This window comes from Mastigoproctus giganteus, chromosome 9 (genome assembly GCF_048544385.1).
Source record: "Mastigoproctus giganteus isolate SK-2022 chromosome 9, ASM4854438v1, whole genome shotgun sequence".
Taxonomy (NCBI): Eukaryota; Metazoa; Arthropoda; class Arachnida; order Uropygi; family Thelyphonidae; genus Mastigoproctus; species Mastigoproctus giganteus.
The window spans coordinates 207,808,089-207,833,316 of record NC_143583.1 but is presented as its reverse complement, the minus strand read 5'-3'; the positions used below and the strand labels follow the sequence as shown (position 1 = coordinate 207,833,316).

Sequence of the window (25,228 nt, the reverse complement as noted above, 5' to 3'; positions counted from 1 at the left end):
AATAACCAAATATTTTATGAAATAATTCTTAAAAGTGTGCTATTATGTTATGAAGATCATGTAAGTAGTCATTTCTTAATATGCATGTATTAATAAATTGTTTTAAAATGTTAGAAATTTTATTCATTCCCACTTATTTCTAATTTATTTCCCATCTTTTACTATATTTCTGAATGTTGAATTACAGAAATTTTCATTGTTGGAAAGGTCAGTTTTCTTTATAATGAAATTTCTGTTTAACGAATTTTTCCAAGTGAACAATCAATTTTATTATATACGAGTCCAACTGTACTTGAAATTAAAGCACTTCCACCTGTGTGAAGTTTAGAATCTTGGTGTTATGTTTCTTGGATGTTTTCTCCTCTGCTGCTGCTTCTACAATCACAATTCCATTACTACATTATTACAAAAAAAAGAAAGAAAAAGAGCAAACTGGTGATCAGAGTGATGGTCATTTTGGCATTTTTTTGTGATGATGCAGCAGCAACATTACAATAACCGAAGAAGCAGAGGAAAAATGTATCCACGAAATATGACTTTTAGTCTTAACTGATTTCTTAATCATATTACAAAGGTGAAATTCTTTCATTTGAAGTATTTATATGAAAGCGGCCTTGTACAAAGTGCTATTGAAATATTACCTTTAGAATAAAAGTTTTAATTAATAATGAACACTACTAATTTATGCATAAGACAGCTAATGCAAGCAAGTATAACGAAATGAGAGTAATTCAGCAATATATCAATATACTGCAAAATTTTATAAATCAGAATCACATCCACAAAGTAATTAATGTATGTTATATAACATACATTAATTATTTTGTTATGTAACACAAGACATAACAACAACCACCCTGGTAGCAATACTCATCATGAGGTGGAAACCCCAATCAGGGAGAAATAATATAATAATAATGATAATAAGGTATAACTCAACTGTGTTTGGAAGCTGTTTAGTGATGGAATCGATTCTAAGAGCAAAATGAGTGCCACACAGTACTGATCCCTGTGGAATACCTTCTTCCTGAATGAATGCTGCAAAGTGGGCATGTTGGTATATTACTTGAAATGATCTAGTGTGCAGAAAATTCTGAACAAATATGGGAAGGTTGCCCCAAAGACCGAGAGAATGAAGATCACTAAGTATGCCATGCATGCCGCACGCAGTGTCAAAAGCCTTCCCTATATCTATCGAAACCATTACTAGATGTTCATGTTTAACGAAAAGGCATTGCGAATGGCAAATTCAGCCTTGATCATGAGATCCAAGCATGACCAGTTTTGTCGAAAGCCATGTTGACTTTGGCTCATTAGATGTTGTGACTCAATGATCCAGAAGAGTCTACTGTGGACAATTTTTTCAAGGATTTTGTTGAGGCGGCTTGACAGAGATATTAGTCAATAGCTATGGGGGTTGGATCTTTTCCAGGCATCAGGAACGCCAAACAATAGAGTGATGCCAAGAAGCTGGATAAACATCTTCTAAAAAAGTACAGTTGTAAAAGACCAGGAGGATTGTTGTTGTTGCTGTTGGGTTTAACGACACATAGGCTACTTGGGCCATATTGTGTCTTTCTAATGGTGAATATGAAATAAATAACTATATTTTATGATATATTCCTATCCGGTTTAGGAAAGTAAATAGTTCTTTTTTATTAGGCTCATCTCCCAGAATCTGCATTAAATTTATTGATCTCTGCATATTAGTAATTGATTTAAAAGTGTCTAAGCGGATGTTTTGAAAATGGGGACAGTCCACTAACAAATGGCGAATGGTCAGTTGTACTTGACATGATGTACATTGGGGAGCGCTGTCGTTAGTTAATAGATACAGGTGTGTGAGATGAGTATGCCCAATTCTGAGCCTTCCTAAAATTGTTTCTTCTCGTCTGCTTTTCTGGAAGCTGGAGTGCCACAGTTTTGGTTCCGGTTTTATTTGGTACAGTTTATTTCCTGGATGACCTTTCCAGATTAATGACCAGCTGTTATAACATGCTTTACGGATAATATACTTATAATCAGTATATGGAGTTTGAAAAGTCTGCAAAAGAGAATTATCTGGTTGTTTGGCTGCAAGATCTGCTCTTTCATTTCCTGCTATCCCAGAATGACCTGGAATCCAGCAGAAAGTCACAGTTTGGTTTGATTTATTACACATAAGTAATTTAGAATGGATTTGTTTTATTACAGGGTGAGAGGAGTTGGTATTACTATTTATGGCAGAGACAGCACTGAGCGAGTCAGTGTATATTAAGGCAGACGAAATTAGAAGTTGAGTAATGTGCGCTAGAGCCAAGTTAATAGCATAAAGCTCAGCAGTGAAGATACTGCATCCTACAGGTAATGAGACAGAAGCGGTGAATGATGGAAAGATCGCCGCAGCGCCTACTTGGGTCTCAGTTTTTGATCCGTCTGTATAGATCTTACAGGCCTGTGAATTAGAAGCAGAGTGAGCTTCATGTAACTGTGCGATATTGAAGGGACACAAGGTGTTCTTTCCCCACTGTTGGAAATATTCATTGAAAATTGCAGGGATATTTGTCCACGGTGGATCAGGCGGTGTTATGTCCTGATATATATTGCCGATTTCAATATTCCACGTTTCAGTTAGTTCTTTAAGTCTAAGTGCAGCAGGTCTGTTTTCATTTGGTTTACTGTTGTACAATGAGTCCCATTCGGTATTGTACAGACATCTCCAATTCGGGTGAGAGGGAAGACTGCGGATTTTTGCGGCATACATCAAGAGCAATGTTTTCCTCCGAAGGTGTAAGGGAGGTTCATGGGCTTCAATGTAAAGACTCTGGATTGGGGAGGTTCTGAAAGCCCCTAGAGAAACTCGAAGGGCACTGTGCTGGATGGTATTTAATCGCTCTAAGGTACTCTTCCTTGCAGAGTCATACACTGGAGAACCGTAGTCCAAACGGGACCTGATGAGAGCTCTATAAATATGGATAAGAGTATGCCGATCAGCGCCCCATGACATGGATGACACACACCGAAGGATATTCAATTTCTTCAAGCAGATAGTTCGAAGATAGGCCACATGTGCTTGAAAGTTCAGTTTTCTATCTAGAACCAGGCCAAGAAAGCGGACAGTGTTAACCAGAGGAACCGACACATTTTTTATCTTTAACTCAGGATCAGGATGAAATGACCGGAGTTTGCAGAAATGAGTGGTAGTGGATTTCTGTTCAGCAAGATGGTATCCATTGCTTAAAGTCCACGATTCTATTCTGTTTAGAGTAATCTGTAACTGCCTTTCGATGGCATTCATATTTTGTGATTGGCACGATATGGTGAGGTCATCTGCATACATATATACTTCAATAGTTTTTGGAAGATCTTCCAATATATTGTTGACCCTAACTGCAAATAGCGTTGGACTCAGTATTGAACCCTGTGGGACACCCTCTTCTTGAATATGAGATATTGATAGGAAGTTTTGATATCTGACTTGAAAGGTACGTAACTTTAAAAAATTCTGAATAATTTGAGGTAGATAGCCTCTCAACCCTAACTGATGCATATCTTTGATAATACCATAACGCCATGTGGTGTCGAATGCTTTCTGAATATCTAGGTTGACCATAACTAAATGTTGTCTCCTGATGAAGGCGTTACGTATGTTGGATTCAATTTTGACAAGTAAATCTAGGGTGGACCTGTTTTTGCGGAAGCCATATTGGTGATCAGAAAGCAGATTTTGGGAGTCTAGAATCCAGGTGAGTCTCTTATGCACCATCCTTTCGAAGATCTTGCCCAAACAGCTGGTCAATGATATTGGTCTGTAATTTTGAACTTGAGAGGTATCTTTTCCTGGTTTTGGTATTGCACAAATATAGGAATGACGCCATGAGAGAGGATATGTGTTTTCTGAGAAGATCCTGTTATAAAATAGCAATAGTGTGTACAGATCAGCTTCACACAAATGTTTAAGCATTCTGTAGTGAATGCCGTCTGGTCCTGGTGCACTATTTGGAGATTTACTCAAGGATTCTTTGAGTTCAGCTATGATAAAGGGCTGGTTATATGGAAGTGGGAGATTAGTGGAAAAGTTCAACTTTTTACGTTCTTCATTAGTTTTAATTCTCTGAAAAGCAGTCGCATAAGTGGTAGAGGCGGAAATATTATAGAAAGATTCTGCTAAAGCATTTGCGATGTCAGTAGGAGAAGATAGGTCTTGCCCATTCCACTGTATTATTGGAGAATGTAACGGTAGAAATTTTCCATTCAGAGCTTGTATTTTTTTCCAGATAATTCGAGTGTCAGTATTTTTGTTAATAGTTGAGGCGAATTTAATCCAGGAGTCACGTTTTGCTTTTTTCCTAATTTGTCTTGCTTTGGCTCTCAGTTTTTTGTAAACTATAAGGTTGGCGGTAGTGGGGAATTTGCGAAATTGGTTCCAAGCACGGTTTTTTTCTACTTTCGCTATGGTACAGTCTTGATTCCACCAATGGTTTTGGTGTACCCGCTTGCTCTGTTTGGATATTGGAATCGAAATTTCGGCTGCTGATAATATATGGCTGGTAATGTGTTCGGTTACGTCATCAATATGTTGTTGCTGTACATACTATTTGTTTAGTAGGACACAAGTAGAGTAGTTTTTCCAGTCTGCTTTGTGGAAATTCCAAAATAAACGGGCTTTCGGGCATGATACGACCTGTGTTTGAATTGAGCTGATGATGGGAAAATGGTCACTGTGGAATGGATCGTTCAACACCAACCATTCCATACTTGGAAAAAGAGATGCTGAACAGATAGATAAATCTATGGCAGAGGTTGTACCTGTAGGTAATTGAACATGAGTTGGAGAGCCAGTGTTTAATACAGTCAGATTATGGTTATCTAGGAATGTTTCAATTAATTGGCCTCTCTTATCCATAGTGGAGGATCCCCACAATGGATGGTGACCGTTGAAATCACCGAGTAAACAGACAGGAGGTGGCAGTTGTGTTAAAAGGTTGTCAAGTTCAGCCTGGGAACAAGGGTAATTAGGTGGTATATAAATAGATGCAAGGGTTAATGATATTCCCATTGCTATCCGAACCGCTACAACTTCTAGGGAGGTTACTAGTTGGAGATGTCTTGATGGTATGGTAGTTTTGACAAGAATACCTACCCCTCCACGAGAAGAAGAGTCAGAATCCCTGTCTCGCCTAAACATAGTATAGTTTTTGAAATTGAGTGAAACTTTTGGTGATAAAAATGTTTCCTGTAAGCATACTCCTAATGCATTAGTTTGTATGAGTAAATCATTCAGGTCACCTATATTACTGCGTAATCCTCTGCAATTCCATTGTAGGAATTTGTTCATTGCTTGGGTTTATTTGACGAAGATTGATCTGACTGTTTTTTCTGAGGTTTCTGCCTGCTTAGTTTTGATTTTTCATTTTTGGGAAAGGTTGGGCGTCCTGTATCCATGGTGTCATTGGCATGTAATTCTAGGACTGTGTCTTCGTCCTCTGACTGAACTTCCATTTGAATGTTGCTATAACATGGTTTCATTGTCTTTTGATTTTCAACGCTAACAGATTTTGTTCTTTCGGGCAAGGTTGAGATGGCATCAGTTGGGATACTGATTGGCGTGTTGCTGGTTTCATTAACTGTAGATTTTTTATTGCACGTTAGCATAGTTTTGGCCCAGGTGGCAAATGAAATGTTTGGTTCTATGGAGACATCTGTTTGAGTTGAAATTGACCGGCTGTTTTTAGAGACCGATGCGTATGATCGGCTAGGCATGGTTAACAGTATTTGCTTCCTTGCTTCAGGGTATGTGACTTTATGTTCCACTTTATATTTCTGGATTTGTTTGCCTGTTTTCCAAAGGTCACATGCTTTAGAAAAGGCAGGATGGCTTCCTTTACAGTTAGGGCAACTAGGAGTGGCAGCTGTACAGTCTCCTTGGGAATGCTCCTTAGAGCCACAAATAGGACACACAGCATCGCCTCGGCATGCCGTCTGAGAATGGCCATACTTCTGGCACTTAAAGCAGCGAATGGGATTTGGGATGTATGGCCGAATCTTGCAGTTTAAATAACCTGCTTTAACAGAAGATGGAAGAGTCGGAGTACTAAATGTCAAAATGACGGACCTGGTTGGTAGTAGGTTCCCATCTTTTTTGGTCATTATTCTCCGCGCATGAGTCACTTTTTGTTCCCTGAGTTCTTGTATTATCTCTTCTTCTGACACTGATAGTAAGTCCCATTCGCTGATAACGCCTCTAGAGGTGTTAAGAGTGTTATGGGGCGTAACTGACACTGGAATACTGTTAAATGATGTTAATTTTAACAGCTTCTCTGAGTGAGTTGTCTTAGAAGTTTCAATTAGAAGGTCTCCAGATTGGAGACGCTTAACCATTTTAGGAGATCCACAAACCGATTCTAAACATTTCTGTATTAGAAAAGGCGATAGTTTGCCAACAGGTTGCGTGGATAATGAGTGCATTATAAGAAATGCTGGCACGTCATTATTCTGATTTTCCGTCCTTAGTCTCTTCGGACGATTGGAGTCCCGGTCGTTGTCAGGAATTTCTGATCTCGAACCCGAGAGCTCTAATGGTGGATAGTCACTTATATCCATGTCAGCTCCTTTTGGCCCTGGGGGTTTGTCTTTACCACCCAGGTTACCGGCCCCGCCACGGGGAGGCAGGAGCAGTGCCACGAGGTGACCAAGCGGCTATTAGTTGTGTTAGTAATAAAGAAAACGAAACAGAAAGGTTTCTTTCCTTTCTGGGCCTTTGCCTACTACTTGTAGAACGAAAGAGCTACTTAAGTATAAAATGAGAAAAACGGTATTCGGAAATAAACAGAATATATATAATGGCAAAACCTCTTTAGATAGCTCGCTTTTTGAAACGCACTGAGATCGCTTGGCCACGGAACGCTTGGCACCCGGGGCCGACCAGGAGGAGGCACAAAGATTTTCCATCAAGATGTTGCGGCATGACATAATAGATTCCATCTGGTCTGGCAGCACCATTGTGAGCTGTTTTAATGGCATGCAAAAGTTCGGAATATTGCAGAGGTTTGCTATACAGTAGAATGAGGGCAGTTTGGAAGTTAATAGAATGCTGTTCTCTACTGTTTTTAATTCCTTGTAGTATAAGCTGATGTTGCTGAGATTTCAGCAAAAGTATAGGCCAAAGCATTAGCTATATCCGAGGGACTAGATAAATCTCGCCCATTCTAGGAGAGGACTGGAGAAGGTATGGTTGGAAACTTACCAGAAAGCTGTCTAATTTTTTTTTCAAATTATTTTGCTATCAGTGTTTCTGTTAACTGTTGATGCGAAACAGGTCCACGATTCTTTTTTGGCTTGCCTTTGTATGAAACATGCTTTTGCCCTTAATTTCTTATAATTTATCGGATTGGCAGTGGTTGGATATTGCCAAAACTAATTCCACACTTTATTTTTTTGCTTTTGTGCATTGCTCATTCCACCAATAATTATAATTCAGCACAGGGGATTTGATAATGGTATTGTATCCTTGCCCACATTTAGTAGATGTGACATGATGTAATCTGTCCCTTCATCAATAGCCTGGAGATGGATTTTTTTCTCATTGAAAGAGACTGATGACTGAAATTTTGCCCAGTTTGCTTGGGCAAATTTCCATTTCCTGCATGGTTCAGTTAGAGGAGCCTGTGCTATCAATACCTTGCATACGATTGGGAAGTGATCACTGCCCATAAGGTCATTTATAACATACCACTCTATGGTCGGAACCAGTACTGGAGAACAAATGGAGAGATCTGTTGCTAAAGTATGTCCAGTTGGAAGCTAAATGTAAGTGTGAAACAGAAACAGAAAGGTAGCTTTCCTTTCTGGGCCATTGCCTACTTCTTGTAGTGCAAAAAAGCTACACTAATTTATAAATAAAGAAAATAGTAGTTGATACAAAATATAATATATTCATGTAAAGGTTCTTTGGAGATAACACTTTGAGGAACACACAGAAATCACTTGACCATGGAACACTTATCACCTACGGCCATACAGGTGGTAATTAAAATTTTAACTTTTAGAAACTATATAAAAATCTTCAGCAGAATACAAAATAAATATATATATCTATACATACCCATTTTAAAAGGTAAAAGAACATCACCCTCTTCATATTTTGGGTTTCTTCTTATATTAACTAAAGAAACAATAAAATTTCTAAATATACCCTTCATTCAATTTTCAGAATAACAGAGTAATGAATTCTTAATAATTTAAGCAATGCTATGCAGTTAACACAAACAATAGGATCAAATAATTAGGAATTGAGTAATTTATATAATCAATTTTTATTAATAAATTGTAACCTTCTGCCACTCCCCTGCAATATTTATCAGAAGCATTTTTTATTATAAAATTTAAATTTCAAAGTTTTTTTTTATCATTATGATTTACATTATAACCTACACAATTCCTAACTCATTCTATTTACTTGTCAGAAAATTATGAGTAGTAGTTATTGTTTTTATTCATTGATTCCACTTTACCCTTTAGGGTTGTTTAATGATGCACCAGCAGCTGTGGCCATATTGCACCCGTTCAAATTCTGAGGGAAAAGATATACGAATTAATTAAGACAATTATATTCATCTTTCAGGTCACTGAATAATTCAATCAAGTTTGGCTGTAAATGAACTCTGAACTACTTCTAACGTCTTCTAATGAACTTCCATGAGAAGAAAGAGATGAATCAGATGGGTGTGATCAATTCACGTTCCGGCAGGCCTGACGTAGCCCAGTGGTCAGGAGCGAGAGTGCATAGCACGCGTTCCTTGAGTGGACCGGGGTTCAAGCCCGTGACTACTAAATACGATAAATATTTGTATTGACGATTTATTGTAAACTCTACTGACTTGGTTGTCGTGCCGGAGTATAAACAGAGAAAATTTAACAACTTCGAAGCGGTGCCTTCATAGCCGGGTGGGCAGGAGCGGCAGTGTGTAGCACACGCTTCTTGATTAGACCTGGGTTCGAGCCCATGACCACCAAATACAGAGGATGCGGAAAGGTCAGGGAATGACCACTGCATATCCCCAGAGCAATATGGCCTTAGTCGTTAATGCTCCTAAAAACCAACCAAATAACAAATAGCTCCTAAAGCAGTACCAGTTTAGATCCATCAGTATATCTGGATACAGATGGAATTACATTATGCAATTCCAGATACATATGCCACGTATAGTAGTTCAGGAGCAATAAGGCCTTAGTTGCTAATGCTCCTAAAAACCAAATAACAAACAGCTCCTAAAGCAGTACCAATTTAGATCTATCTGGATACAGACGGAATTACATTATGCAATTCCAGCTGCATTCCAGGGAATGCAGATACATATGCCACGTATAGTAGTTCATATTTGGTATGGAATACTTTTCCTATTTACTCAATGTTGTTGTTGTAGGGTGCAAGGGAAAACACGGCCATAAGGCACCTAACTATGATCAAGTTCAATGCTCTGTTTTTTTTTATCAATATGGATTGCAGTTGAATTTTATAGCATGTTATAGATTTGTATCTGTTTCAGGAAAGTAAAAATGTTGTCTACATGTGGCATATCTGCTAGATCAACAACGCTCAAGAGTGTTCATTGCTGAAAATGAGGCAAAGAGAGTTTGTTGCTCACTGTTGTCAATAAGGCAATCTATATGTATATGCTGGACTGTAAGATGGGTGTTGCAGTTTATGCACTGTGGTGAGTCACTGGCTGCAAGCAGATAAAGCCATAGTTTTGGCAGCACTAGGCCAGCCTGTTCGTTTCCAGAAATTCCAGCGTGAACAGGGATCCAACCAAAGAGAACTTGTTTCTTCCAGTTTAACTCAGTCAGAGTATTCCAGATGTCTAAGTAAGGAGTTATCATTCTTTGTAGTCTGTTGCATAGCTTTGGTAGCACTAATGGAGTTGGTATATATAACACTGTGCAGTATGGTTATTGAGGGCATGTAGTTTAGGGCTATGTAAATTAAATAGCACAAGCACAGAGTTCTGCGGTATAGCTGCTACATTCAGTAGGGAGTTTCTTGGATATGGTAATGTTTGGAAATAATGCTGCAGCACAAACATGATATTTAGTTTTAGACCCATCTGTGTAGAGTGGTGCATACTGGCTGTGCTGGGTTCTGCTTGGCATGTATTTGTAGTACAGCAGTATATGATACATCCAAGGTGGGATTGCATGAGAGGCAATAGGTTGTATTTTACTAAGGTCAATTTGCCAGTCATCTTGTAGTGAGCAAAGACTTATCCTAGTTGATGGGTTTATAGAAGGATAAATTCTATAAAGGTTTTCCCATTTAAAAGAGAAGAGTCCATTCCAAGAGGGGTGATTTGGATCCCTTTGAGTTTTGCTGAATAATTTAATGAAAGCATTTTGCCTGCAAAGCTGCAAGGGTGTTTCATGAGCCTCAGCATATAGGCTCTGAACCGGTGATGTTCAGTATGCCCCCAGTGCCAGACGAAGCGCACTGTGGTGTACAGGATCAAGCCAACGCAATGCACTTGGTGTAATGGAGCTATAGACCACAGAACCGTCGTCCAGACATGACCATATTAATGCACGATACAAATGTAGTAGTGAGTAACAGTTAGCTCCACATGTTGTGCCTGATAGATCTCTTAAGCTATTTAGCTTTTTAAGACAGAGTGCTTTTTAGTTCGGAGCACTTTTATATGTTCAAGGAAGGTGAATTTTTGTTCAAATATAACACCAAGAAAGCGGACACTAGGGTACACTGGTACGACTTGATTTTCCAGCTGAAGTTTCGGGTATAAATGTAGGTTATGCGTCCTACAGAAGTGTATTCTGATTGTTTTTTAGGTAAGAGAAACGAAACCCATTGTTTTTATAACATTTACTATTTTGTTGATGGCACATTGCAACTGTCTCTCTAAATTTGCATATTAGGCAAATGGCAGGAGATACTGAAGTTATCAGTGTATAGGGTAGCAGATACTGTTTGTGGCAGATGTGTTATTGAATTCATTATTATATTAAACAGAGTGGCACTTAGCACTAATCCTCGTTGTAACCCTTCTTCCTGGATAAATTTTGAAGATAATTGATTGTGGACACTAATTCGACATGAGCAGTGGTGCAGGAAATTTCTGACAAACTGTGGTAGGTGTCCATGTAATCTCAGATCATACAGGTTTCGCATTACATGTTATCTCCAAGCAGTGTCAAATGCTTTTTCGAAGTCAAAGAGGACCACAGCAAGATGTTTTTTTCCATACCAAGGTGTCACGGATATTAATTTCTGTCTTAATCAAAAGATGAATACCGGATCTACCTTCAAGGAAGCCACATTGCACTGGATTTCGGAGATCACTTGAAGCTAGAAACTGGATTAGTCAGACGCTGATCATTTTTTTCCCATGACCTTGTTCATACAGATGGTGAGTGCAATAGGTTGATAATGTTGCAGATTTGTAGGATCCTTTCCTGGTTATGGAAATGCTAAAACATAAGCATGGAGGCATTTATTAGCGAGTGTTTTCTTTGAAAATTCTGTTGTTTTTTTTTTGGTAGTTGTTGGCGCATCGGCTTCTGTCGCCATAATGCACCTCCCAAGGTTTTTGCAGTACTTTGATCCAAGCCCGAGGTGGGATTCGAACCTGCAACCTGTGGGTTGCTAGGCAGGCACTTTACCCACCTGGCCAGCCCAGTCGCCGAATATTCTGTTGTAGAGGAGTAATAGTATTGATGGGCAATTCAGCAAGTTTGGCTATCATGATGTAATGTATTCCACCTGGCCCTGCTGCACTCAGTTTAGTAGAAGGTAAAGCACAATGCAACTCTGGCATTATGTATTTCCGAAGGGAAACAATTATATTTGGTGTTAGACTGGTTTCTGTATACAGAAGGCAATAGGTTCATATTGTGAAAGGAGATCTTGGATGAGAAGAATGGTATAGATATTATGAATAACTACTCAGTGAAAACAGAGAGGAATTTAGAAATTTAGAGTTAACGAAGTTGAAATTTCCTGGACAGAAAAAGAAGGATTAGCTTTGAGGAAGTAGAAATAAAAGTAGAAAAGAGAAAAATGGAAAGGCACCTGGACATGGAGGAATGAACGTGGAGCTACTAAAATAAGGATGAGGGAAAATTATCTGACTGCTCACAAGAATATTTAACAAAATATGTAAAGGAGAAGTTATACCATCAAAGATGACACTGGGAAGAATCATTTCTGTGTTTTAAACCCAATTACAAAGCATTTTAGTGGGATACTGAAAACTAAACTGGAGAAAGAAATAAGGATTTCGGAGGAGCAGTGTTGATTTACAGTTGGATGGTATAGTATTGACCATTTATTCACAGTCAAGCAGATTCTGGAAAAATGCCAAGCTACTAGACAGGATATAGGATTAGCATTTATTAACTTGGAAAAAACTTATGATAGTGTCCCAAGAAAGATGCTGTGGAGTGCCATGGTTGTTAAATGTGCTGATCAGTGTGGCCACTGAGGATCATTGCCCAGGAGTAGATGGAAGTAAGTCGGATGTGTATGTCCTATTCTTGCCTGTGCAAGTAACACAGTCAACAGATGCCATGTTTCACCCTTACTATTTTCATTTTCTATACAAAAGTAATTGCATGTCATTTCACAGTGAAAAGAAAACAGAGTGGGCTGGTGCCCCAGTTTCAGGAGCACCCTCACTCTGTTTTCTCTTTTCAGTCATCTCAACCACACAGTATAAAACACTTGTACAAGTTATTGTTAGACTAAAACTACAAACATAACTACAACATTAATACTTGAGTGCTGAAACGATACCAAAAGTGAAGCCAATAACCATTTCGGTTTCACTTCCAGATTCATAAGGCATTTATCTTCTAATCTCGTAAATAAATAAATAAAATTCTGTTTATACTTCAGGCCAATTTCAGAGATCAGAGGAATGTAGAGTTAACAATAATTGTTTCTAGGATGACATTAGAAGTGTATATACATTATCCTATACTTATGCAGTCTATCTGAAAGTGCTTACCTTCTTTATGACTTCTGTATCTCTTTGTAATTGTACTTTGACTATCTCCAGGTTGATCTCCTTCATGATGTGCTATACTCTCTTCAGAACTATTTTGCTGGCCAAGTACTTCATCACATTCTGATTCACACTTTACCAATTTATCTTCTTCACCCAGAGTCTCTAATTTCTCAGAAAAATATGTCATCATTGAAACAGGAATTTCATTGAGTAGTTAATCTCAATATATTTATGTTACAAGTGAAAAATCCTACAAAGAATATTTTAAGCATAAGAATTGAGCCCCAGATCTGCTTTACGAATACTATAAATATTCACAAAGCAGATTGAGATATTTATTTATTACAATAAATTGTATAAACATATCAGGGGATATATTTATACCATTTATGTTGTTCCCTCTATAATATAATCCAAGGTGTGTATATCTTCGCCCATTCATAGGGATATGCTATAAACTAAGTGTAACCACATTTTTCTGATTATCAGAAACCTGTTCAGAATTAATTACATACCCAAATTTGCTTCAGAAAACAGAAATATTCATTGCCATTTGCCCCGTCACCAATAATCTGTAGTGTCATCGGTTCTCAAAGGTCAGTCAGAGAAATCAGGATTGATGCTTTGGCTTGCTGATAGTGAGGGCAGTCAATTAGAATATGGGTGGTTGTTAAATGTGCTGATCAGCGTGGCCACTGAGGATCATCGCCCAAGAGTAGATGGAAGTAGGTTGAATGTGTATGTCCTATTCTTGCCTGTGCAAGTATCACTTCTTTTCATCGCACTGTCTTAATGCTAAAATACCAAAGCTTTGAGTCCTGATAAAGTTTATTATTGGTTTCGGTGTACCACAGCTCTTTTCCCTGGGTGAGGCACACTGCTTGTATGACAGGATTCTGAGGAAAATATTGTATGATAGGATTCAGAGGCTGAAATAGGGCTGGAGATTAAATCTAAAGCAGAAAAAATATTTAGCAGCATTATCCTGAATGTGCTGGTATCCAACAAAAGGTTACTAATTAATAGCATTCTCCAATTTGCATAGCAAGTTTTAAAACTGTGAATTTTAAAAAGGAACAATTTTGCATTGCTGTAATTCAATTGAGATCCTACACACAATTCTGATTTCAAGTCGTCTGCATAAACTGGCAGGAAGTCAGTGTTCAGCTCAGTGTGCTGAACAGCGCTGCAAGTAGACAGATGACGGAGTATCAGACTTTACACAGTTCTTAAGGGAAAAGTCACATGTCAGGGCGGAAGGATTTCCTTTAGTGTTTGGGCAACCTTGTCTACCATGATATTAAACTCTCTGAGTAGCGCTTTAATGCTAATACTGAAAGAACGATTGGTGGTCTGACAAGCACTTTGCAAACTTTCCCAAAGTAGCTCAAAAATGGATGTCCAAGTAGGATGGTCTGTCAGGGATTTCAGTTTTAAACCATACTTTAGAGACAACTGCTTACGTTGAAGCAATAGCAGTCTCATTTGCTTCAAATAGGCTCTGTATGGGAGACGTTCAAAATGCTACAGTAGCGATACGGATAGCCTGATGATGGACACGATCCAGCCATCGAAGTACACTGTCTCTGGCATATACATGGGACCCGTAATCTAGTTTAGATTGAATAAGTGCACGGTAGATGCCTAGTAAGGTATACTGATCCACACCCCAACAGGTATATGAGAGAGAATGAAGAATATTTAGTAATCTCGTGCACTTTGTACGGAGTTGGCAGATATGTTCCCAAAAGGTCAATGTTTTATCAAATACAAGTCCCAAGAACTGACACTACTGGAATAGCATTTTGTCAAATCTTAATTCAGGTTCAGGATGAAGATTACACTTACAACAAAAGTGTAAGCAAATGGGGGCTGTGCTATACTCATGTGCAAGAATGAGAAAAAAAGGATGAATTCTAAGTGCTGTCAAACAGTCCTATTATTATTATAAGTTCATTCTAAACATATGTTATAAAAAAAATCCCAAAGGTTGTGTGCGTGTAAGTATAATAGGAGTATGACTGAGTGCATGTGTTGTGTACCCCATGAATGACAGGAGCTCATATCCAATCATGACTGCAGTTGGGGGACAACCAAATTTGTAAGCCCTTGCTAACACTATGCCGATTCCCCTCCTTAGGTGGAATGATGTGGGATGCTGACACTAGTTTCAGATGGACTGAGCAGTCTGGAATTGTCAGACTTTTCAACCCAACTAGTCAGGATATCGATCACGGTCCCCACATAGGGCACTCTGGCCCTATGACTATGTCCCTCACTTCAGCCCATCTCTCTTCCCCCCACCCCCACACACAAATACTTTTTTTTTTTATTTATTAACTGTTCTCTCTCTCTCTCTCTCTCTCTCTCTCTGGATGGTGGGCTGCCTCTTCATTCTTCCAATTCCTGGTGGAAGCCTTCCTGGCTTCTAGCTTCTTTGTCTTCGCGTATTATTCAAAACTTGAATTGTCACTGCCATGCTCCCTTCAAGAAAAAAAAAAAAAAAAAAAAAAAATTGTTCGGCTATCCTTGGTATGTTCAGCAATGATAGGGTTCGACCAAACAGACTTTATGACCTACTGCGCTGGCTCATGGTACTGGAAGTCAACTGGGGGAATGTGGTGTGCCACAGTCCCCTAAGCTAAGAAACCAGGTGAATGAAATATCAACACAAGCTAACACCGATTGACCTGAATTACAACACACACACACACACACACACACACACACACACACACACACACACACACACACACACACACACACACAGTGGCCTTTACACAGTTTGTACTGCATCATAACAATGCATCACAGACTTGAGTGGGGGGGTGCCTCTTGATAAAAAACACAAAAGACAAAAAAAAAAAAAAAAGTATCAATAACAATTTACATAACCTAAACATGTTCTTTTGGCTACCCGATTAAGCTGCACAGAAGCTCGACAATCACTTACTGTTACATCTAAACCAAACTCAATGCCTTCTAGTATTGAGTCTGATTTAGAAAAACAATATCAAATATGTTTCACATTCTTTAACAGATTTGCTGCCAACTTTTCTGATGACCTTTTTCTCCTGGGATTGAGCCAACCTGGATTGAAAAGGGCAGAGACATTTTTAGACTGAATTAATCAGCCTCTGGTGACGGTTGCTTGACAAAAATATCTGGTTTTGATTCTGTCAATTTGGAAGAAAAAAGTTCTAAAAGTGGAGTGGTTTCTCTCCAATTGGATTAAAAACCTGAAGCTGCATATTTGGGTGAGGAAGCAGTGAACGTGTTAACCAGTTTTGTGAGGATAAAACATATTCTAAGATTCTGCACTAAAATGTATGCATATTTCAATATCTCATAATGGTTTTGTTTTGAAGGTCACAATGTTACATAATATATCGCACAACTATTTTAATGATTTATGAAATTAAACACTATTACAATATGTTGAATGGATAACAGTATTGATTAAAAGGTACCAGCTGCCATCTGCATAAAAGCAAAATTTAAAATAAAAATATGAATTAGAAAAATTCAGAAATAAATAAGCACAAATGCCTACATAAGCAAGCAAAATGAATGAACAGAAGTCAGGTAAGAATAGCAGTATGATCTTCTACTTAAAGTAAAAGGAAACAGATGTTTCTGGAAATCTGGAAATCTCCACTCCACCTAACCCAACAGATGAATGCAGATACCCACTAAAGAAGATAAACAAAAGTAAGTGCTTAGGGGAACTACAGTGACCATTTCTTCAAAGAGGCATTAGTTCTGTTGAAATTCCCAAAACACTTAAGTTTTTGTAACAGACTGCTAACAGTAAAAGAATAATAGATGCTCCAATGTGATTGATCAGGGTAGAGACAACAGAAAATAATTCTCACATATGGTTATCCCAATAACTAGGAAGCAAATAAAATGTCAATCACACTCAACAAACCAAACCAAAATGTAAATATGCAGCATAATGTATACTATTTAAAATTAAATAGCAAAACTGCAAAACAAACACAAAATAAAAAAAATATATAAAATGCAATTAAATTAACAAACTAAATTAGAATGGGGATAACCATATCATTGTTGTTGTGTTTGGGAATTTTGGCACAAGAGCCTCCGGGACCATATTTCACCTGTTCACTTATGACTAAATCTTCCATTTTATAGTTATCAAAAGTCAAGTATATAAAATTATGCATTTCAAGTACTGAAACAGTTCTTCAAAATTTGCATTATTGCCAAGAATGTGCAATACAGTTAAAGGTTCCTACAAGTTGGATATGGAGCTGAAACTGAATTTTCAGATATATCAGTGTTGAGGAATGTTTGATTGTCAGCTGAGAATGACAGAAGGAATGCTGAGGGGGGTTCTCTCCCATAAGCAAATACAGATGAGTTGGATGAGAATGATTGATTTGGAGTCTTGCCAGAATCCCTTCTTGCCTGCTACTCCTGCAAGTAAAAGCACACAGCTACGGCTTTTTTTTATTATTAATTTTTTAACTGGAAGAGTCTATTATTGATTTTAGTTTGGCACAGTTGAAAACAATGATTCCTACTTGCTGTTAGTGATATAATCTAGATCAGATCTGTTTTTGGATTGAATGAGAGGGAGAAAATGTAGACTGAATGGCAATGATTGCACTTAAGGAGTCTATATGTATCAAGGCTTGCTTGAAAATGCTGGTTGCTTATGTTACAAGAGCTAGTTTTATTGCGTACATTTCTGTGTTATGGATAATGCAATAAGTAGGAAGAGACACAGCTACTGAAAAGGTAGAAGGATCTACTACAGCACCTACAGGTGTCTGTTTTGGAGTCATCAGTATAGGCATGTAGCTTTTCAGAGTTTTCCAAAGTATGTACTTCATGTAGTTGCTAAAAGTTGCTGTTTGGTAGAGTGCATTTTTGCCATCTAAGAAATAAATTGTCAAAAAGAGATGAGAACTGGGTCTAGGGAGGTTAGGCAATAGCAAGAATGCAAGCACCAGAATGCAAGTAGCAATGCTTTGGAGGATATGCAGGAAGTTAATATCATAACTGAGTATAGGTTCTTGCAATCAAACACCTGGAGATAGTCTTCATTACATTTATTATATGTATGTTATGTGATTCTGTTCTCCACTTTATACTTGCAGATTTTTTAAAAACTTGCTTCCATAGTTCACGTTTTGGAGAAAGCCAGCCATTTGTCCTTACATTTGGGACAATGTGGAGTGGTAGCAGTGCAATCAGACTGGTTCTGCTCCTTTGATCCACAATTAGGACATACTGCATTACCTCAACATGCAGTTTGAATGGCTGTATTTCTGGCACTTGTATCACCTGATGGAGTTTTTGATGTAAAGTCGGACATATCAATGGAGATAGCCTGCTTTGACAGATGTTAGCTAAGAGAGCTAAAAGTAAGAATTATGCTCCTTATTGGAACCAGACAATCTTTTTGAGTCATGTTTCTCCTTGCTTGAATGACTCTTTGTTCATGTAGCTTTTGGACAATTTCCTCTTGTTACAGTTAATAAATCCAATTCTGTCAATATTCCCTTTGAAGAGTTTGTTTGTTTGTTTTTTCGGAACATTAGCAACTAAGGCCATATTGCTCCGGGATATGCGGTGGTCATTCCCTGACCTTTCCGCATCCTCCATATTTGGTGGTGACGGGTTCGAACCCCGGTCTAATCAAGAAGGGTGTGCTACGCACTGCTGCTCCTTCCCACCTGGCTACGGAGGTGCCATTTTGAAGAGTTTAAGGTTGTATGCAGAGAAAGCTTTATTGGATATATGGCGCCTCCGTAGCCAGGTGGGAAGGAGCAGCAGTGCGTAGCACATGTTTCTTGATTAGACCGGGGTTCGAGCCCGTCACCACCAAATACGGAGGATGCGGAAAGGTCAGGAAATGACCACCGCATATCCCGGAGCAATATGGCCTTAGTTGCTAATGCTCCTAAAAAAAAAACCAAATAACAATAATTGGATATATACCAAAAGTTGTCATCTTTAATAGCTGACAATAGCTGACATAATCCCAGACACGATAGGAGGGAGTATATGATGAGAGCCTTGTCGATCAATTCGGCCATGGAAAGATTGTGCAAGGCTCAAGGGGTAGAAATTTTTTCAGCCTGGACTGTACTTGTTAACAGGAGAGATTGCTTCTACAGGGATGGGATACACTTAAATAGAAAGGGTGCAAGAATATTTGCTGATGCTATCGAGGCAGTGTTAGGTGGGTCGGAAAACTGATACCTTGGGGGGAGACAAAGACCAATAGATTGACAGTAGCCACTGGTAGAAGTGAAAGAGATTCTTGCACTGCTTCTATTAGAATGAGCAGAAGCCTGAAAAACAAGATGCATGATATTTCAGAGACTGCTGGGAGCCATTGCGGTACAAGTAAACACATGGGTTGTGTTAGGGTAGCTAAGAATAGAAACAGGTGCAGGTATACTTGCGTGTACACCAATGCTAGGAGTTTAGTAAATAAATTTGATGAATTTGAGGTATTGCTCAAAACATCAAAGGCAGATACTGTTGGGATATCAGAGACGTGGTGTTACACAGATATAAGGGATGCAGAACTGGAATTTGGGGAGTACGTCTACAGAAAGGATAGACAGGATAGGAAGGGGGGAGGGGTTATGCTATTAGTTAAGAAACACATAAAAACCAAGGAAGTGAAGCCAGTCGACATCGCTGGACAGTGCAGTGTTGAGTCAGTTTGGTGTGACATAAGCATTGGGAGATCAAAATTGAGAGTAGGAGTGTGCTATAGGCCTATGACTCTGATGAGTATAATAAGAAACTGTACAGGGAAATAGAGTGGGCCAGTAAATCAGAGAGTCTTATAATGGGAGATTTTAATTTCCCAGATATTGACTGGAATTTGGGGGCTGGTCACTCACACACTAGCAGGGCTTTTGTGGATTTATTGGATGATTGTTTTCTACATCAGCATGTTCGGGAGGCAACTAGAGGGAGTAATACTCTTGATTTGATTATCAGCAGTGATTCTTCATGCATTAAGAATCTGCAGATAAATGAACCACTAGGTGGCAGTGATCACAGTGTGCTGAAGTAGGATTTACTCAAAGAGGTAACTACCATTAGGGGTAAAGGGAAGGGTTATTGCTTCCGTAAAGGCGCCTACGATGGACTGAGACAGTATTTAAATTCTATACAGTGGGACCAACTGATGATGTTACCAACAGCAAATTCAAAATCGGAAGCATTCAAAGAACTTATCTTGCAAGCTACTAGGCTTTACATACCAACTAAGAAATATTGTTCAAGGTTTAGGCAAAAATGGATGTCAGATGAACTAATGAGGCATATGGCAGAGAAGAAAAATGCATGGGATACTTACAAATTAACACATGACACAGAAGCCTATGATAGATACAAGTTGATATGCAACCAAGTTACAAAGGAGGTTAGGCAGGCGAAGGCAGATTACGAGAAATCCTTGGCAAGGGATGCAAAGAAAAACAGCAAAGAGTTCTTTACTTATGTAAACTCTAGAAGGAAGGGGATGAATCAGATTGGTCCACTTGATATTGATGGGTCAACTGTTGATGATCCTGCTCAGGTAGCTAACAAACTAAATGAATATTTTGCATCGACATTCACACATGAGGAGTTATTCAGCAAGGGGAATGCCAGAGGTGTATTCAACTCTAGCAGTAAGCTACAGAATCTTGAAATAACTGGGAGTAAAGTGGAGGAGAAACTGTTGAAGATAAACACAAGAAAGGCACCCGGGGTGGATGGGATCTATCCAGTTATATTAAAGGAGGCAGCAAAGGAAGTAAGCAAACCCTTAGCCATAATTATGAGAGCTTCCTTGGACTCAGGGAAGTACCCATAGACTGGAAATGTGCAAATGTTACCCCAATTCACAAAGGAGGATCAAAGGCTGACACAAGTAATTATAGACCTGTGAGCTTAACTTCTGTTCCAGGAAAATTAATGGAGGCACTTGTTAAAGAAGCACTGCAGGATCATTTAGACAAGACTTCAGTTATAGCTCGGACACAGCATGGCTTTGTTAAGGGGAAGTCTTGCCTGACCAATTTGATTGGATACTATGATGCAGTCACAAAAGAACTGAATGCAGGGAATAGCTTTGATATTATATACTTGGATCTTAGAAAGGCTTTTGATACTGTTGCACATGGAAGACTGCTACACAAATTGGAGCAGTGTGACATTGGAGGCAAATTGCTGCTATGGATAAAGGGGTGGTTGAGGGGGAGAAGACAGAGAGTGGTAATCAATGGACACTGCTCATCGTGGACTAATGTTATTAGTGGAGTCCCTCAGGGCTCAGTGTTGGGTCCATTATTGTTTTCTGTATTTATAAATGATATTGATGATGGTATATCAAGCTTAATGTCCAAGTTTGCACACGATACAAAGGTTGGCAGGGTTGTCAAGGACTCTACTGACACTATGCTGCTGCAACAGGATCTGGAAAGGTTGAGCAGATGGGCTGAGAGGTGGCAAATGAAGTTTAACATTGACAAATGTAAAGTACTACACATGGGAAACAGCAACCCCAGAGCAACGTATCAACTCTGTGGTACTACACTGACAGTGGTAGAGAATGAAAGGGACTTGGGGGGTGGTTGTGCAGGCAGATATGAAGTTCTCTGAGCAGTGCAGACGGGCTGCAAGAGTAGCTCATGGAGTATTGTCAATGATATACAGGAATTTTTCTAGCAGGGATAAGGAGGTGATTATTCCCTTGTATAAGGCAATGGTCAGGCCACACCTAGAGTACTCTATACAGGTCTGGAGGCCTCATTTCAAGAAGGATGTAGAGCTGCTGGAACGAGTACAGAGAAGGGCAACAAGATTAGTGAATGGAACAAAGGGGTGCTCTTATGAAGAAAGGCTTAAGTTTTGCAAATTATAGTGTCTGGAGACTAGGCACCAGCGAGGTGATCTGATATAGGTGTATAAAGCCTTGAATGGTTTGAGCATGCTCAATGCTGATGGGATTCTTCCTCTAGCTCAGAATAATCACCTGAGAGAGCATAAATTCAAATTGAGGAAAGACAGATGTAGGATAGACGTGCGGAAATTTGCCTTTAGCCAGCAGGTGGTTGGTTGGTGGAACAGACTTCCATCCCTTGTAGTGGAGGTTGATAGCCTAAATAAGTTTAAGGCTTAGCTGGACAGGTATTTTGAACGAACAGGGGGGTGAAGTGGGTTTTTTTTTTTTTTTTTGGCTGATGCTGCATAAGCTTGCTTTCTTGCATCAAATGCCTCTACTAATGCTAATGCTAAAGCTTTGCAGAATGTTGGGACTGAGTAGTCTATCAGAAGATTGGCAGAACATCATGGCCTCACTGATATTGTCAATTTGCAGTAGACTCAATGCATTTCTGAAAATGAGGAATGCTGACATCTACTGTGAATATAACAAAGAATAAAAGAAATATGTAATAGACTGTATACTATCCATATCTGAGCATCTTAAAAGATGAAAATAAAATGTGGCATATGTAGATAATTATTTATAAAATGAAACACTACTATACAATACATGAAAGGAGAGTTTCAAACTGCAGCCAATAATACTAAATCAGTTCCACAGTCAGCACCAGAATGCAAGTAAGAATAAGAATTAGAAAATTTCAGAAACAAATAAGCAGAATCCCACACCCACCCACCCACCCACCCAGAGAAGCACAGTAGCACGCCTGTTTAAAGTAGTTTAGCAGTTTTATTTTTAATTTTTGCATGCATGCAACTGGGAAGTAGTAGTTGGCACTTCTTGCACTGGTTACAGTTTGCAACTGTCCCTTCAACATGATTTAACAGTATTCAATTGTATAAATGATTATCATATTACGCATTTTATTTCCACATTGAAGTGATAACCATGTTCTTTTCATTCTCCAACCGATGAATAATTCATCTTTGTGAATAATTCAGCCAAAGAAGAAAATGTATTTTGAATTTTAATTGCTGACATTAAAGAAAAATTACAGTAATAAACAATTACGTTTAAAGTATTTAGCATACAAATTAATAATAAAAAACATGTAATCCAATACTACTGTCCAGCTGTTTCATTGCCCAAGTTAAGATTAATAAAACCAGGGAAATAAAGTTAGAAATGCATGTGCACTACATAAATACACACTCAAGTTTGAGCATAAGAAATTCACTTACCATCTTCCCTATTATCTTCATCACTATTTTCTTGTAAATCTATTGCAAAAAAAAAAATAATAATAATAAATAAATCACAACAGAAATTTGGTGAAGGATAAATATGACTAATTGCATACATAGGTCTATAAACAAACTTCTAGAATATAGTTTTTATTCCAATATACTTTATTTTATTTTATATATTTATATAAAATAAAAATATCTATATTATATTTTATTACAATATTACAAAAATGACATCCTTTCTTTGTATCACAAAAGGATTTACATAAATTAAGAAAAACAAAAATATATGTTTACTTATTTTATTCTATCCCATTCATATATGAAACAGCATTTATGTATAATGAGTGTATGCTAACAGCACATACATAACCTACAAGTCTCCACAAACCAGCCAGTTATGTTCTATTCACATTCCAACACAATCAAGTCGGAAGGGTTTACAATTCATGATTTTGATAATATAGTCATTAAACGTATTTAGCAATCACGCGACTTAAACCACAGTCCACTCAAACAAGCACACTATTGCACCCTCAAGCTTCACCACTGGGCTACATTGGGCCAGGTCCATTATTTTTAACTTCATTAAGCCTCATATACCATCATCAGTATCATTTTTAAATACAGAAAACAACAATGGACCCAATATTGAACCCTGAGGGACTCCACTAATAACATTAGTCCATGAAGAGCAGTGTCCATTGATTACCACTCTGTCTTCTCCCAACCAACCATTCCTTTATCCATAGCAACAATTTGTTTCCAATGCCGCATTGCTCCAACCTAATTGGTCAGACAAGACTTCTCCTTAACAAAACCATGCTGTGTCCGAGCTATAACTGAAGTCTTGTCTAGATGATCTTCCAATGCTTCTTTGATCAGTGCCTCCATTAATTTCTCTGGAACAGAAGTTAAACTAACAGGTCTATAATTACTTGTGTATCCCTTTGATCCTCCTTTGTGAATTGCAGTCACATTTGCACATCTCCAGTCCATGGGTCCAAAGAAGCTCTCATAATTATGGCTCAGTGTTTGCTTACTTCCTTTGCTGCCTCCTTTAATATAACTGGATAGATCCCATCCACCCCCAGGTACCTTTCTTATGTTTATCTTCAACAATTTCTCCTCCACTTTCCTCTCAGTTATTACAAAATCATCTAGCTCACTGCCAGAGTTTAGTTCACCTCTGGCAATCCCCTCCTTGAATAACTCCTCATGTGTGAATGTAGATGCAAAACACTCATTTAGTTTGTTGGCCACCTGAGCAGGATCATCAACAGTTGAACCATCAACATCCAGTGCACCAAATCTGATTCAAACCCTTCCTTCTAGAGTTTACATAGGTAAAGAACTCTTTGCATCCTTTGCCAAAGATTTCTCATAATCTGCCTTTGTTACAGACCAGCTTATATCTATCATAGGCTTCCATGTCACCCATAAATTTGTGTGTATCCCATGCATTTTTCTTCTCTGCCACATGCCTCATTAGTTCATCTGACATCCATTTAGCCCTAAACCTTGAACAATATTTCTTAGTTGGTATGTAAACCCTAGTAGTTTCCAAGAATAATTCTTTGAATGCTTCCCATTTTGAATTTGCTGTTGGTAACATCATCAGTTTCCCCACCATATAGAATTTAAGTACTGTTTCAGACCTCCATAGCCACCTTTACGAAAGCAAAAACCCTTCCCTTTACCCAGGTGGACCCAACACCGAACCTACAGGGTTCGGTGTTGGATCCACTGTTGTTTTATATATTTATCAATGATATTGATGAAGGTATATCAGGTTTGGTGTCAAAGTTTGCAGATGATACAAAGGTTGGCAGGGTTGTTAATGACAGTAATGGCAGTGTGCTACTGCAACAGGATCTAGAAAATTTGGACACAATGGGCTAAGAAGTGGCAACTGAAGTTTAACCTTGACAAATGAAAAGTACTGCATATGGGTAGAAGTAACCCCAGAGAAATGTATCAACTGTGTGGTACTACACTTAAGTTGGTAGCAAATGAAAAAGACATGGGAGTAATTGTGCAGTCAGATATGAAGTCTT

The 25,228-nt window shown here is 38.4% G+C and overlaps 1 protein-coding gene across 1 annotated transcript in view; it reads right to left on the bottom strand.

The window, feature by feature from the left end:
- The window catches only part of LOC150081078 (uncharacterized), a 117,011-nt gene that overhangs the window by 41,553 nt on the left and 50,230 nt on the right, over positions 1 to 25,228 (bottom strand). The window contains exons 3-5 of the mRNA XM_090381104.1: positions 23,166 to 23,204; positions 12,996 to 13,157; positions 8,084 to 8,143 (exon numbers count right to left, since the gene is read on the bottom strand). Coding sequence (XP_090237230.1) covers positions 8,084 to 8,143; positions 12,996 to 13,157; positions 23,166 to 23,204 — 261 coding nt within the window. The remainder of the gene's footprint in view (positions 1 to 8,083; positions 8,144 to 12,995; positions 13,158 to 23,165; positions 23,205 to 25,228) is intronic.